Consider the following 16,710-nt stretch of genomic DNA (forward strand, 5'->3'; position numbering starts at 1 on the left):
TTCCCACCCATCCAGAGAGAGCAACCATTACATCACATTTCAGGCATATGTATTCTCCCTTGATATAGCACCCCATGTTCTGCTGCTTGACTGGGTCCAATGTTTATCTGACCGGAACTCGAAATGGCACCTACGTAGTCCACGTTCTAGATTTATTGGGAGGCGACTATATGATTTGTTGTATGTGGGGAGGAGACTGCGTGCCTTGTATTTTTAAATCTAGGAATTTTAAAAAAAGAATTTTTAACAGTGGTTACTTCTCTTATTGCCAGAGTAATGTTCACCTTATATGTTCAGACCATAAAACTGCTGTACACAAGATGGGAAGCCATGCTCCTCAGAATAGAAAAATATTGCAATAGCTCTTCTCATTTTCATGAAAAAAAAAAAAAGGCAAAAAACTAGCTTTGGTTAAGGCAGCAGATATTGCAAAATTCCACTTGGAAGTGCAGTCACCAAAATTACTAACGTAAAATATAGCCATACCTTTAGCATTTTCTTATTTGTTGTGTTTTTGCCACATTCTCTCCTTAGCTGTTCACTCATTGCCTGCAATTCTCTTCCAAAATGGATCATTCTTTCAATGGCCGCCTGGCTACCTCCACAGAGCTGACGTCTTAACTGACTTGAGTCAACTTCTGCAAGAATGACAAGTCAGCATCACTAATACAATATGGCAGTACAAATGTACGCTATTAATAAGTTTCTGCCAACTGATTAATTCATGTAATCAGGAGCAGATGTGTGAGATCTCAGAAAGAAAGTAATTCAGGACCAGGATTCTTGGCACAATGTGCCTGGTGTACAGCGCACAGCTGTGGAGACCTGTAAGTAATTACGGAAGCCTCTACCTACAGAAATTGCATTAGTTAAACAGATTTAATTAAAATGGCCAAAAACCCTCATGCATCTGGCATTGGAGTAAATTTAATGACAAGCTGAACTGCTATAAGGCAGGTTCAAAAATCAAGAATATCCAACAGGATTTTGCACTGGTTTAAAGGCACTTTTAGTTAAACTGGTGCAACACTGTGCACAGACCAAGCCTAATGAGCCTATTGTCTACTAGGGGAGAACAAACAATTCTAGTTGCCTGTTCACATTAGCACCCGGCCTTACAAATTCTCAACTGTCAAAACGAGGTTAACAGATCAGACATTGCTACAGAGCTAACCCCAGAAACATACTTTATGTCTGCAAGTCCACTGTCACTTCATAGTTATTAGGAATCTACAGGACCCTTGGGGAAAAAGCTAAAAATAGCACAGCAGACGTAACTCTCAACTAAACTTAAATCTCAGATCACAAAAGGGTACTGGCTAAAAACTGGAGGGTTTTTACACATCTTATTTGAGCATTACAAATTGGAACAATTACAGGTGACCGTACTTCCCACTTCTAATACTTTCCACCAAGGGATTTCAAAGTACTTTATGAACATTAATCAATTTCAACATGTTATGAGATGAGTTATCCCTATTTTTACAGATAAAGAACCTACAGTAGGGAGAAGTTAGCTGACTTATTAAGATTACACAGGCAGCTATGGAACAGAATTAAGATCTCCAACTCAGACTTGTGCTTTAGCCACAAAGACATCCTCCCTATCTCTTTAAAAATAGTCTAGTCTGTACGTAACTTGCTTGTGATAATAAGGTCTAGCTTTTAATAGCATCCAGCAAATTATAAGAGTAATTTTTTCCATAATTATCTTAGATAAGTGAACTGTCACCTCCAAAACAGATCTCTGGTTACTACAATCTCACACACACGTGTACATAACACTAGAGAAACTGGAAAGAGTTCAAAAAAATGAAATATCATAAAATAGGTCTCAAACTGTGGGGTGTAAAGTATTCTGGGTAGTCCAAGAAGCCACATGTCTTTTACAGAAGTGAAACACCCACGAGTCTTCAAGCAGCGATGTGTGTTGCTAGCTGGAGCCCAGTCTAGGACTTCATTTTCCAGAGGCTGTAAACAACTAAATTAAAAAAAAAAGCAACTCTGTGCCCTGTGCAGCTGTTTCATGTCTATCACAGAAAGCCTCTGTGGAAAAGGCTGCAAGAGAGTAAAGAAGTGGTTTTTCGAACACAAACCAGATCTTGTTATTCAGTTTCAGCAATGTAATACACAGGGTAAGACTCGGGGAATTCAGAGGACTCTTGTTGAGTGCTGGGAACAGAAGTACTGTGCTGAAACAATGACCTAATGTTAGTTTATTAGGGAAGCTGCAGAACAGCATTAGTGTATGCTCTGAGACTGGAGCAGTTTCACAGATCTTTTTAAGAACTGTTGTACTCTGAAAGTCTACAAAAAGATCCATACATTTGTCTCACTTTAAATAAAAAACTGTTTTTTCCAACATGCAGTCCTGCAAATACAGGGATTGATTGTCAAGCTGGATTCTCTCTCTCACACATGACCATTATGAAAGATTTAGTGAGGCCAAATTATGGCCTATTTACACCTGTGTAACCCTCAATGCCTTCAGCATGGTTTCACAGGTACATCGGATAGGCCCTATAACTGAAATTTAGATAACTTCCTCTTAGCTGTGCTGGCTCTAAAAGAAGCTGTTAAACTTATCTGTCACTAAAGTCAACAGGTATGAATGAACACAGAACAGATCTGATGAGTAAGAAAGACAGCCATTTTTACATAGAGTATAGTCCTACCTTAAAATGTAGTTAAGTCAAATGGGGAAAATATTAAATTTCTGTTTGGTGGGAAGCAGAACCATTTCAATCTCTTATCAACCCTTCCTTTCTCTGTCCACAGGGAAAAGAATATTGTCCCAAAACATCTCCCCAATACCTTGGGTTCCTTGGTATTGGCCATTTTGGGACCCCATCCTGAAAGAAATCTTTCCTAAACCCCCTCTTCTGGTCTTCAAACCACCACCACCCCCAACCTCACCTCATCAGATGCAAGCTGCCCACACACCAGGACACACCAACTCAAAGAAGCACCAGAACAAATGCAAAACCTGCAGACATATCCCCACTGCTACAATTATCAGCACACTTTTCTGTACCCATGGGTCTCTACACAGGCTTATCAAAACATGTGGTGTACCTCATCCAGTGCACTAAATGCCTCAGTAACAACTATGTGGGTGAAACCTCACAGACAATCACTACACTCTTGAATGAACTCACACAAGCAAAATTATAAAAGACAGACACCAACCATATCACCGGTGGGTGAACACTTAAAACAATCACTCTCTCAGTCCTCATCCTCCAAGGAAACCTGGACAACACTTTCAAAGACAAGTCTGGGAGCTAGACACTAAAAATCATGGACTGAACAGAGTCACTAGATGCATGGCTTATAATAACAATCTGTAACCCACTAAACAACCTCTCCCTCCCCCACCGCCTCCTGCCCCCTACTTCCTTTCCTCCCTACCACTGGAGAGGTGTTAAACAGGCCACCTCATCTTGACCGGCCCCTTGAAATATGCGTTAACTACTTATGCTAAACAATCTGTTCAGATCTTGTAGTTTCCCAGACCTGAAGAAGAGCTCTTTGAAAGCTTGTCTCTCACCAACAAAAGTTGGTCCAATAACAGATATTAGTTGTATTGCTATCAATGAATGTTGAGTTTTCAGGGAAAAATTAACTGCTAACATCAATGAACTAAACAAAAAGCACAATGGTTTCCAACTGAAGTTATGTGCCGGCTTAAAATATCTATTCAACATTCCCCTCCCCTGCTTGTTGTCAGATTAACATCATGCCAGATAGTTATGAGATTTACATATAGTACAATACTAGCAAAATGGAAAGTTAAGATTTCAGTTATGTCACTAATTTTCAATTTGGGAAGCATTGCAAGTAAAAACATAACCTTGTTGCCATCACTTTTTATTAAAAATGTAAAATATCACTGCAGACCCATTTCTGTGTCACATTCTTCCATTTCGTGATCATGTTTAGAACTACCATTTAGGAAGCCATTGGATGAAGTCTCTGCAACTCCATTGGAGTAGTGATCTGTTTCCATGTCTACATCACTGCTGAGAAAGGGGGGGAAAAACATATTACTAACTTCAAAAATACTTTGGTTTGCTTCTCCACTTTACAATTTCACCTTAACAATTCCCCGTCTCCCCTAGTCAAAATATCACCTTTTTAATAATATCACATTGGATCAGTAATAATAAACCATAGATTTATTCACAGAAAATCACTACACAGGCATCAGGGATTTTGGATTGCCCCAGCCCAACAGCCAATGTGAAATACATTAACACTCAGCATGAGGTAGTACAGATCTCTGGAGCTAAGAGATGTGAAAAGTTAATTTTACTATTTTGTTGAAATATGTTAAAATACATGTTAATACATATAGCTAATTTAGATATAATTATCAGAGATCCTAGTTTTTCTTGATAAAAGATCTGAAAAAAATTCACATTTTTTCGTGATTAAGATTAAAGGCTGAATTTTAGTTTCTCTAGCCATAATATTATACAAATTCAATATGTTTTACTGATACAGAGGAACCCTATTTATCCAATCTAATTGGGATCAGGGCCCGATCAGAATAAAAAAATTGGATAATCCAGAGAGCTTCAGCTCTGGGTGGCGGGTCTCTGGTGAAACCAGCGCACTTCAGCCCCAGTTTGGTTAATACGGAGAGCTGGATAATAAAGGCTTGGGTAAACGGGATTCTACTGTACGGTTTATAGTTTTCACAAAAATGTAAAAACGAAAGATTCTCTGTAAAAACGCAAATTCATCATTTTTCCGTGGCAAACTGATTTCTAGGATCCCTGATAATTATACACAGAAATTCCAATGTGGGTTTTGAGCTTGGTCACAAGCGGTAGGAAGTATACTTCAACTGCTGAGAAAATCTGCTATTCCAGTTCTCTTATTTTTTTTTTTTTTTTTTACACGAAAGGGCAAGCAAGCATGAAGCTATTTGGAGAACACTAGTTTTAGGCAAAACAATGCAGTTCTTTCAGCAAGTTTCAGTCCATAGATTATTCACTCAGACTGGAAAGCAACATCAGGAACAAGATGGAGGGCAGAGGAACAGGATTGGGGAAAGAACCAAAACCCAGTCAGCCAAAGCATGCACAAGAAACAAAAGAATTGTGTTCAGAAAACACACATGGAGCACAAGACTGCATGACAGATCTCTGTTCATGGCACTGGGCAAAAGAACTCTTTGGAAGCTGCATGTGCTCTCGTTGAAGAGAGTGCCTTCAAGGGCTGGAGCCTCAGACAGACCCATGTTTTTAAATGTATTTAGGTGTTGCAACATTTAAATGACATAGGAGCCTAAATCTCATTTTCAAAAGGAATTTAGGCACTTAGACACTGACAATTAATACCTAAATACCTTTAAAAATTATGGGCCATAGTAATCGTATACTCCAGCTCATTCTATTATCAGTTATGAAAAGCACTGGTTAAAGATGCACTTCCTCGCCGTTGCTGCTTTTAAGGCTAAAAAATCCAGTTTACAACTAATTTCACTACTAAGGAATATTCAGCTCCTTTTTAACATCAGGAGAAAAAGTCCCCTTGTAAATGCTGGGCTGTAGTGCATCTTACGAAAAGCTTCAAAAAGGTGGGTTGAAGTTCATGAAGACCTTTGGCAGAGACAACTGCTACGACAAAACACTTCCTTGAAACAAAGAAGTGTTTTTGGAACCTCATCTGTTTATGCTAATTTTCTGATTTCTTGAGAAGGGACTAGAAACCACAATTGCATTAAAAAGGCAAGAAGAAAAGCAACAGGGCAGTCTCCAATGACTGTACACAAATGCAAGGAGCATGCGGCACAAAAGGATGAAGTGGAAGTCATGGTATATGAAGAAAATTATGACTTAATTGGCATTAGAGAGACTTGGTGGGACAACTTCCAGGATTGGAATACCAGCATTGAGAGATATAGCTTGTTACAGAAAGGTTAGTAACTGTTTTTTCTGGAACATTTGTTCTTTGAGATGTGCTGCACATGTCCATTCCACATTAGGTGTATGCACGCCCCATGCACAGTCGCCAGAAATGTTTTCCTTCAGTGGTACCCGTCTGGTCAGCTCTTGTGCCCTCTGGTGCTGCGGGCTTATGGTGCAGTATAAGGGGTCCGGCCAACCCCGCATCCTCTCAGTTCCTTCTTGCTGGCCAACTCCGACAGAGGAGTAGGAGGGTGGGTCGTGGAACAGACACGTGCAACACATCTTGAACAACAACTGTTACAGAAAGATTAGTAACTGTTTTTTCTTTGCGTGCTTGCACGTGTCCATTCCACATTAGGTGACTCCCAAGTAGTACCATAGGAGGTGGGCTCAGAGTTCATGGACGTGCAGATCGCAATGCAGCTCGACCAAAACCAGCGTCATCCCTAGCTTGCTGGTTGATGGTGTAGTGGGAAGAAAAGGCATGCACCAACAACCAGGTTGCTGCTCTGTAAATGTCCTGGACTGGCACCTCGGCCAGGAATGCCGCTGAGGAATATTGTGCCCTCGTGGAATGGGCAGTCAGAATGTTTGGTGGAGGGACACCCACTTGCTCATAGCACAAGCGAATGCACAAGATCGAGTATGAAATTCCATGAGCCAAAATGGGAAGGCCTTCCATTCTACCTGCTCTTGCCACAAAGAGCTGCGTAGATCTACAGAATGGTATTGTCCTTTCTATACAGAATGCTAGGGCACACCTAACATCGTACGTGTGGAGGCGCTGCTCCTCCTTATTGGCGTGTGGTTTCGGGAAAAAAACAGTCAGGAAAATAGCCTGATTACTGTGAAACTGCAAAACTACCTTCATAAAAAACCCAGGGTGAGGACAGAACTATACCTTGTCCTTAAAGACGACCTTGTACAGGGGTTCTGATGAAAGGGCTCTGATCTCTCAGACCCTCATGGCCAAGATAATTGCTACCATAAAAGTCACCTTCCAAGTGGGAAGCATGACGCCAGGGGCTTGAAGGGAGGGCCTGTGAACTTCGACAAGACCAAGTTTAAGTCCCAAAGGGGAATGGGCTCCCGAATCTGCATCCATAGCCTTTCTAAGCCCTTGAAGAAACGAATGGCCATTGTTTGAGAAAACCAATTGCACATGCACCAGAGGGTGGAATGCAGAAATCGCTGAGAGATATAATTTAATCGATGAAATTGCTTATCTGAAACACCAAGGTCTAGCACAGTAGTTCTCAAAGCTGGTCCGCCACTTGTTCAGTGAAATCCCCTGGCGGGCTGGACCGGTTTGTTTACCTGCCATGTCCGGTTCAGCCAATTGCGGCTCCCACTGGCCACGGTTCACTGCTCCAGGCCAATGGGGGCTGTGGGAAGTGGCGCGGGCCAAGGGATGTGCTGGCCACCTGTCCCGCAGCCCCCATTGGCCTGGAGCAGCGAACCACGGCCAGTGAGAGCTGCGATCGGCCAAACCTGCGGACACAGCAGGTAAACAAACCGGTTCGGCCCGCCAGGGGGTTTCCCTGAACAAGCGGCAGACTGGCTTTGAGAACCACTGGTCTAGCAGATACTCCAGCATCATCTGAAGAGACAACTGAGCAGGCGAGAGGCCTTGTTGTGATGACCAAATGGAAAAACACTTCCACTTGGCAAGGTATGTCACTCTGATCGGTTTAACCCTGGAGCTTCCATATTGTTAGGTGGAGGGCACAGAGATTTGGGTGGAGCATTCAACCATAGCCCGGAGACATCAGATCTGGGAAGGGAGGGAGCGGCATCAGAGTCGCTACTGATGGGTCTAACAGTGTACCGAACTAGTGTTCATGTGGTCAGGCTGGGGCTGTAAGAATAACCCTCGCTATGTCCCACTTGGCCTTCAGCAGGACTTTGTGCACAGGGGGAAAGGCATAGAACAGGTGCTTTGCCCAAGGGAGTAAGAAGGCATCCATGAGTGAGCCTGGGCTGTGGCCGCACAGAGAACAAAACTGATGACATTTTCTGTTCTGCCTGGTTGCGAACAGATTTACAAGGGGAGTCCTCCACCGCTGTAAAATGACCTTTGCTATGTGTGGACAGAGGGACCACTCATGGTGAGTGAAGAAAGACCCGCTGAGCTAATCTGCCAGCTCGTTCTGTGTTCCTGGAAGTTGAGAACCTTTGCAGTGGATCAAGTGCTTTATGCAAAACAAGTGAATAGTCTCCTGACAGGGGAAAGAGTGAGCCCCTGCCTGTCTGTTGATGTAGAACGCGGCTGCTGTGTTGTCCGTAAGTACCCTCATGTCCTCGTTTGCAATGTGGGAAAGAACACCTGACATGCTAGACAGGCCACTCTGGGCTCTCTGACATTTATATGTATAGAGAGCTCTTCCAAGGACCACAGACGTTGAGTCCTGAGGTCCCCTAAATGAGACCCCCAGCCTAACTCTGAAGCATCTGTAGACCAGAGATATCGAGGGCTGGGGCCTGGCAAAGGGAATGCCTGAGCCCACCAACCAAGGATCCCTCTAGCAGTTGAGGGAAGCAAAGACTAGAGTGGGCACTCAGAGCACCAAGTCCAAATGATGGCAGTTCGGCAAGTACATCAAGGCCAGCCGAGCTTGAAGGGGTCTGAGGCTCAGTCTTGCATGCTGAACTACATACGTGCACGAGGCCATGTAACTTAAAAGTCTGTCACACATTTCTGCCTCAGGGTGGGCCTTGGAGCGCAATATCAGTGACGCCATCATCAGGAAGTGGGCTTCTGGGAGGAAGGCCCTGGCTTGGGTAGAATTGAGCACCGCTCCGATGAACTCTATTCTCTGTACCGAGATGAGGTTTGACGTCTGATACTTTATCAATAGACCCAGTGTTTGAAAGGTTGCCTGAATGAGGTGGATATTGTTCTTCCCCTGCGCCTTGGACTGGCCTTTGATCAGCCAGTCATCGAGGTACAGGTAAATTTGCACCCCTCGCTTTCTTACAAAGGCAGCAACTACTGCCATGCATTTCACGAAGACCTGTGTGGCTGCCAACAGGCCAGATGGGAGAACAGCGAACTGGTCATGGGTCTGATTCACAACAAATCTGAGAAAACTTCTGTGCCCTCAGAAAATCAAGCAATGAAAATAGCTGTCTGTCAAATGGAGGATGGTGTACCAGTCCCTGAGATCCAGGGAGGGAACGATGGAGGCCAGGGAGACCATGCGGAACTTTTAGCTTTTTGAGACAGCTGTTGAGGCAGCACAGGTCTAAAATGCCTCTATTTTGCTTCTTGTGCAGATCCAGATAGGGTGGTAGAGCTGAGAAATGGGTGAGCTGTTAAGGCCTGAAATATTTCCTCGAAAGGCACCATGGCAGAGAGACTCAGGGACTTCAGGGTCGCTCTGGAGTCCTTCCGGACATGGAGCTTCATATCTGTTGGTTCTGAGAAGAGTGAGGACCCTTCAAACAGAAGGCCCTGAAGGGATTGCTGGACCTCCACAGGTAGGCCAGAGGACTGTAGCCAAGAGCACTTTCACATGGCTGTTACAGAGGCCATAGATCTGGCTGCTGCATCCAGGGAAGCTTGGAAGGAAGCCCTGGCTATTGTCTTCCCTTCTTCCATCAGAGCAGAGAACTCCTGCCTAGATTCTTGAGGGAGCAAGTCCTTAAATTTTGATACTGAGTCCCAGACATTAAAGTTGCATTTCCCTAGCAATGCCTGATGGTTGGAGATGCGAAGCCGTAAACCGCTAGTAGAATAAGCTTTTCTACAGGAAAGGTCTAGGTTTTGTTTCGGGGTTTTTTTTTGGGGGGGGGTGGTGGTGGGAGGGGGAGTCTTGCCTTGGGGGTTGCTCCTTACAGTCCCTGCCTGTCCCTTTTGTTGGCTGCCAACACCACCAGGGACCCTGGGGGGAGGTTACAAGTAGTCATAACCTTGGGCAGGGGCAAAGTACTTCTTTTCTGCCCTCTTCAAAGTGGGGGACCAGAGAGGATGGGGTTTACCAAAGGGTTTTAATTGGACCCATAATGGCCTCACTGAGAGGAAGCGCCAACTTTGACAGGGCCACCGTGGCCAAGATGTCTACTAGGCTGTGGGAGAACTCTTACTACCTCCACTTCCAGTCATAGGTTCGAAGCAACCCAGGGTGGAGGGGGAGGGAGAGTTGACATGCTTGGCCCTGACACCATCTCATTTGGGGAGGAGGCGGCGGCCTGCACCAGCATGGGTTCCTCCGCTTCTTCTTCTGCACCACATGGATCTCGCAGGTGCAGGTCCTGAATGTTGGTGCCGGAGTCTGTGTTGGGTGCCGCTCAGTGAGATGGAGGAGCCCTTCTCTCAGAAACCATTGAGTAAGAGCATCAAGAGAGGGAGCCTGTCACCGCAGTGGGGGGAGCCCCACAAGTTCCAGAATGGCCACTGCATTTCCATAGGCCAGTGCCCACTGGGCCATGCACTCAGAGGTACCCCCACACTGGGATCCCCCATCATATAGGATTTGGGGAGGGTGTGAAAATACGAGTATGGATTTCTCGGCTGGATGCACGACTCCACCATAGCTCCTCTCACCCACTGCTCCCCTGCCTCCACTCTTCTGAGCATGCCGCCTCCCCACTCCTCTGCCTCCCTCCCAGTGCTTCCCACTGCCAAACAGCTGTTTGGCAGTGCTTAGGACTTTTTAGGAGGGAGGGGGGAGGAGCGGGAATGGGCGCAGGGAAGGGGTGGGAAGAGGCGAGAGAGGGGTGGGGCCTCATGGAAGGGGTGGAGTGGGGCAGAGCCGGGGGCAGAGGCATGGGCTTTTGTATCTTTGTATGAAAAAGGTGTCAGTGATGCGACTCTCGGGCCAATGTACTAGTCCTCACGTGGCCTTTATGGTGATTTGAATTTGCAATCCTTGCTCTAGACAGTATTGATGGCCGCAGTACTGAACGGGAGTTCAAGTCAACATGCTCCCTTCTACTTGCCAGTACAGAGGATGTCAACTCTTGGATGGCTGGTGATGGCAGTACTGACAGCACCAGTAAGTCTCTGGCCACAATGAATGCCTCCAGAGTGGACGGCACCACTATCTTGCTGGTACCATGCTGTCCCTCTGGTGCTGACGGCTGATCCTGAACTGGACTCTGAGCCTGCAAATTGGACGCAGTTGACAGTACTGTCTGTCAAGTGGGGACAGCGGAATGGCCAGACTCAGGGGAAGAGCAGTGGAGTCTCACTTGCTTTGCCTTTTTTAGAGCTAGGGAACACCCTGTTACCCAGCTGCTTCTTACCTTTCTTTCTCGGCACTAGTGATGGGAAATGGTGCTGAGAGTCCCTTACAGCAGGCAGAGAGCACTCTGTATCGATGCTGAGGTTCTCGATGCTAGTCGGTCTGGCTCAACTCCAAGGAGGGTCTGAGTGCTGCCTCCATCAGGATGTATTTTAACCTGGCCTCCCAGTCTTTCTTCGTACCAACTTGAACTGGTGGCAGATCCGACAGCGATCCCGGATACGAGTCTCACTCAACCACTTTAAACAACTGGAGTGTGGGCTGCTCTCAGGCATGGCCATGCCACAGGGCTTGAAGCTCAGAGACCAAGGCGTGCCCAGCTCCAGGAGCAGAGGAAGCAATGCTAATGCATTGAGTTCAACTAACTATTTACAACTATTAACTGAAGTCCAAACTGAGAAATAACTACTGGGAAGAAGAAAAAAGGAAGGCTGGAGTGACAAACGAGAACCACTGAATGTAGCTTGCCAAAGAAGAGGAGCAGTTCCAGTGACCGTCACGGGCGTTAAGAAGGAATTGAGAGGGTGCAGGGTTGGCCAGACCCCTTATACTGCACCATAAGTGCGCAGCACCAGAGGGTGTTGGATCATATTAAAGAAGTTCTGTATTAAAATCACAAATGAGTTTGATTCCCCAGAGTTTAAATTCCAGGGTATTACTAATTAAGAGGTCTCTTGGTTTTTGGTACTGTTTCTCTCCCTCTATGTGTGAAACTTGCAAGCTGCTAACTGTGTTAGTACATTCTAAGACAGAGTCTGTTCTCAAAGCAATTCACAGAGAGAGAGACTCAAAACAATACTCTAACAACAGAAACAGCACCCAGAGACTCCCCACCCTTTTGTTGTATTAACAATTGTCATTAAAATAGAGATAGAGGATGTATGTGGATGGATGCTTGGTGTGGATAATAACTGAATGATCAGGGAGGTGCCAGCCTAAGAATCCAGTGTCCATCGGCTGAAGAAGGCGTCAAGTGGAAATAACCAGACGACCCCCCCCCGGAGGGCAGACTGGAATCCACCCAACAGCCTCAAGGATGGGAGAACCAAAGAACAAGATAACATCTTGGAGCCGTCAGGAATGTGCTATCTGCTGATTGATTCAGCAACAGCATGATGAAGCAATTCCCATAGACTGGCATAGGAAGAAATTCCTATAAAAATGGACTCTAAAAAGTGAGAACTTTGGGGTCTGATTCTGCAAACCAACTTCCAGGAGCATCAGATGAGCATCTGACAAGGCCCTGCTCCCTCCTCATGTCCAGGCCACCTGGCCAGTGGCTTGGCATGAGCAACTCTAAGGCTGGTAACTATAACAACAACCTTGCAGAACCTGTGTGTGTGGGTGTGTATGTGTGTGTGTGTGTTTGTATGAATGAATGTGTGAATAAATATGAGATTGAATGGAATGTTATAGCTATAACTAACTGCTTACTATGATTCTTTCTGTATTCACAATAAATGTGGTATTTTGCCTTTTTCCCTTTAATAAGATCCTGCTGGTTTTTATTTTATTGGTACAACAAGGGCGCTAGAGCTGACCTGACAGGTACCCCTGAAGGGAAAAATTTCTGGCAACCATACACAAGACACGCACACACCTAATGTGAAATGGACATATGCAAGCACTCGAAGTAGTATTTCCATATTTGTCGTCATAATGGTTTATCACAGACAGTTTTAAAAGTAAACGCTTCCCCTCCACCTGCTAGGTCTGTTAACTCTTCCTGCACTCAAGTCTGGTTCTGTCCATCTCACCCAGCACCAGCAACAAACATTCTACAGGCCAAATTCGGCTCAGTTATACCTATGCTATCTATCATTTTAGAATTACCACCTCTGACATACGCAAACCCATTAAAAGCAAAGGATTGCACACATCTAGTGCTTACAGCAAACCATTGTGGTTACATACATACATGAGAATCCACAGTTCACTCAATTTTATCTGCATAAAATAAAAAGCAGTGAATATGTTTGTCACTGAAGTCCTCAGAAATGATTTTGACTAAGCACCAGACCAGAAGATGAAGGGAGAAGTTTGACAACCTGAAGAAGCTGGTAGGAGAATAAAATCTGATGTCTCTAAATGTCACAAATAATTTAACAGAACAATATATGTGTACTATTATACTTTCACCTTCAAGACTCAGTACAATACAGTTAATGAAAAATATGAGAAAATAATTCCAACTGCCTCACCCCATCCCATTTTATGAACTATCAGTGACTTCAAAAACCACATGCTGTGCCTGGGTCCTAAAAATCCATATAAAAATTGCGCTCTCTGCAGTGCAAAATAAAGATGTTTATGACAAAAACTAGCATCACGGTGGATCAGACATCTGTTTGGGAGATTACTCACCTGGTGTAGCTGTTCACTTGCTGTGATCTTGATACATTTATATTGTTGAGTTCAGGTACATTCAAACTTGTGGACTGGTGTTTAATATGGCAGTAAGACTGATGCGCTTTGTTTGGTATTACTCCATTACTGCAACTACTTTCAAAACCTAAACAAAATAATATTTTGGTATTTTCAGTCAGTTACAAATTGTGATTTTACGTACACATTACTGAAATAAGCATAAGACTGATTTGTTCATGTACAGTAGATTTATCAAGTAATTCCACATACCTAGCTTCCACTCCTCAAGCCTTTGAAACAGATTTAAGGCTTTCACAGTAAAAAAAAAAGCCAGGTAATAAAATTAATTAACAAACATTAACAGCAGTTTTTATATCAGATTTTCAGTTCACTAGCGAATGTTCCCAGTGAAATACACAAGCCAGAGGAACTACAGACCTTTTACTTGGAATATACCATTCAGAAAGTATCTGAAAATCCTGACTGGGCTAGAGTCAGCCTTGATTTTTAATGACTACACTTTATCTTAATTGGCTTTGTATAATAACATTATGTTATTTTTCATATGTAAATTCAGTAATTTGAAGGTATATTCAATATTATCAACTAAACAAAGGATTAATGAGGATCAAAATTTGATGGAGAATTACACTTTGCTAAACCGCAGAACATTTGGTTAAACATTACTCCAGCTTGGTGTACTACTCTTTCCTGCTAACACCTCATCCCTCCCTGGTAATATTTAATTGAGGAAAGCTGTAATTTAAAAGCAGACACATTCAACGTGTACTAATTTGATACTTTATTTTATCAAGCCCTGAAAATGGGAGTTCTATATATTCTACTGTAGCAATAGATCACAAGCACTTTCAATCGGCCATCCAATAAATCTATCAGCTACTACTAATATACAACTTGGCATAGATTCTTTATCTTCAAAACAATAGAAAGTCAAGCGTTTTGGGGGTGAGAGATTTTCTGCATCACATCCTACTAAACTTTCAAAGTTGAAGATAGAGAAACAGGATACAAGTTATAAATACCTTCTATTTAAATATTATAATGGCTACACGTTTAACTTTTCATAAGTTCTTTGGTCCCTTCTCTATTCCCACGACAGCAGTTGCCTTTCCAGCAGCAGTGTCCCCCCCACTGGCCACTTAACTCTCACTTTCTACTTAGGGAAAAGTAGACTGAAGACAAGAAGTTGGCCCCAATTTAGATTTTATAAAAGAATTGAACTGAAAGTGGACAGAGGGACACCAACTACTGCTGAAAGAGGACTGGGTTCAGTGAAGACATACAAAACTTCCACTTACTTTCACAGTGCCCAGTCTCACCCTCTGTCCAACCAGCTTGCACTTTGAAAGCTGGTCCTTCCCCCAAATATTTAATATTACTTAAACTGAACTGGAAGCCTTGAAACATTCAAGTCTGTCTTTTAAGATAAAGATCTGCTTAAGACAGCCTGACCACTCTCAGTAGAGCTGAGCAGCTTCAATTGAAGTTTGGAGGTCAGCAGAAAATCAGAAACTGACCTGCTGACCACCAACCCCCCCATACCAGCACAGCACTGCTCTGGGACTCCTTACCAGTCATTCTCTATGCCCTATGTCCCATACTCATTCCTAGGCTGAAGGAGATGGTAGCTTCTGGTCATGTCAGCAGATCAAATGAGGCAGTGTGGGGGAGGTGGAATACAATGGCTCCCCTGCCAAGGGAAAAGCAGTGCCATTTGGGAGTCCCACCCTAGAATCACCTCCAAGCAGCCAACCGCATACTAGGTGCCAAAAACCACACTACTACACAAAAGACTTCCCAAAATATTTGGAACCAGTCCTCAAGTGACGTACACCACGGGATTAGCTGGTTGCCCAAGCCTTTACTTTCACCTAGCTGGATTTATACTTTGAGGACTGGACCCCAGCTATGCACTATTTCCAGTTGGCAAACGACTGACATCACCAAAAGCAGCCGATTGACCAGTACAAACTTCCCTTTGGATAACTAATTCAGTAGGTTAAACTAGGAAAACACATCATTAATATGCAAATCTGACAGATCTGTTATTTTGTCTTGACATTCAGAATTGAAGAAAGAACTCAGTATAGTGTGGGTCAAAACCCTAGTTTGACTCACCAGAAAAGTGTGTGCTGCTTCCTTTGCTTGTTGCTAAACTGTGAATATTCATTCCATGGCTGGGGCTCATGCTAGGACTATTGAATGATCGAGGGCTTACAGGGTAACTGTCTTGTGATTTTGGACTATGGCCTCCCAGACACCGCACTTCACTGTCTGTACCATTCACCATTTCTATAAACTGGCGCACCCTAAACAATTAAAAAAACCAACAGTTATCTTAGGGAGAAGATATGCCACTTCAGAATTTCAGATAAACATTCAATGCAAATAGAAGTAATTTTTTAAGTCTTAAAAACAAAGTTTTATTGTCCGACAAAGCACTTGATGTCAGAGTTTTAGGCCTGGTCTATACTTAAAAACCAAGATCAACCTAGCTACGCCACCAACGGCTGTGAAAAATATCACATCCTGAGAGCCATAGTTAGGTCGATCTAACCATCAGAGTAGAACTCTTCCACTGGCCTACCTACTGCTTCTCAGAGGTTGATTAACCACATTAATGAAAAAACCCCTCTGTCAATGTAGGAAGTACCTACACTACAGTGCTACGTCATAGCTGCAGCTGTACCAGCGTAGCACAGGTCGCGTAGGTATATTCTCAGTCTTCAGTCTATGAGGTTAGAGAGTATCCGACCAGAACGTAACCTCAAGAGAACAAATAACTGATTTGTGGGGAGGACCTAGAACAGCAAGAACCTTATCCTGCAAGAATTTTGACAATCAATAGTCTTTAAAAAAGGAAACTTTAGAAAGATTAAAAATGTTCTATTTTAAATTAAACTTTTTCCTCAGGAAGAGACGGTTACTCACCTTGTGCAGTAACGGAGGTTCTTCGAGATGGCTGTCCCTATGGGTGCTCCACTTTAGGTGCTTGATGCCCTGCACTTGTAATCTAAGGTTTGTGGTAGTAGTGCCCGGTTGGGCCACACATGCGCCATGACTGTCTTGCGCTGCTCTGAGCGGTTACATAGTGGTGTGCAGCCAACTGTCCCGGTTCCTTCTCTACCTGAGACAATTGGCCTGAAACTTTGAAGTAG

General features: G+C 43.9%; 1 protein-coding gene across 3 annotated transcripts in view; it reads right to left on the reverse strand.

Annotated features, from left to right (window-relative positions):
- The window catches only part of RANBP9 (RAN binding protein 9), a 71,593-nt gene that overhangs the window by 2,482 nt on the left and 52,401 nt on the right, over window positions 1-16,710 (reverse strand). The window contains exons 9-12 of one of the 3 annotated variants that reach the window (XM_073331931.2): window positions 15,671-15,861; window positions 13,529-13,676; window positions 3,901-4,019; window positions 487-638 (exon numbers count right to left, since the gene is read on the reverse strand). In XM_073331931.2, the coding sequence (XP_073188032.1) occupies window positions 487-638; window positions 3,901-4,019; window positions 13,529-13,676; window positions 15,671-15,861 (610 nt within the window). Of the gene's footprint in view, window positions 1-486; window positions 639-3,900; window positions 4,023-13,528; window positions 13,677-15,670; window positions 15,862-16,710 lie in introns of all 3 variants that reach the window. The other 2 variants (XM_073331932.2, XM_073331930.2) reach the window with 2 other exon arrangements.

The sequence above is a fragment of the Lepidochelys kempii genome, chromosome 2 (genome assembly GCF_965140285.1).
Source record: "Lepidochelys kempii isolate rLepKem1 chromosome 2, rLepKem1.hap1, whole genome shotgun sequence".
Lineage (NCBI taxonomy): Eukaryota > Metazoa > Chordata > Testudines > Cheloniidae > Lepidochelys > Lepidochelys kempii.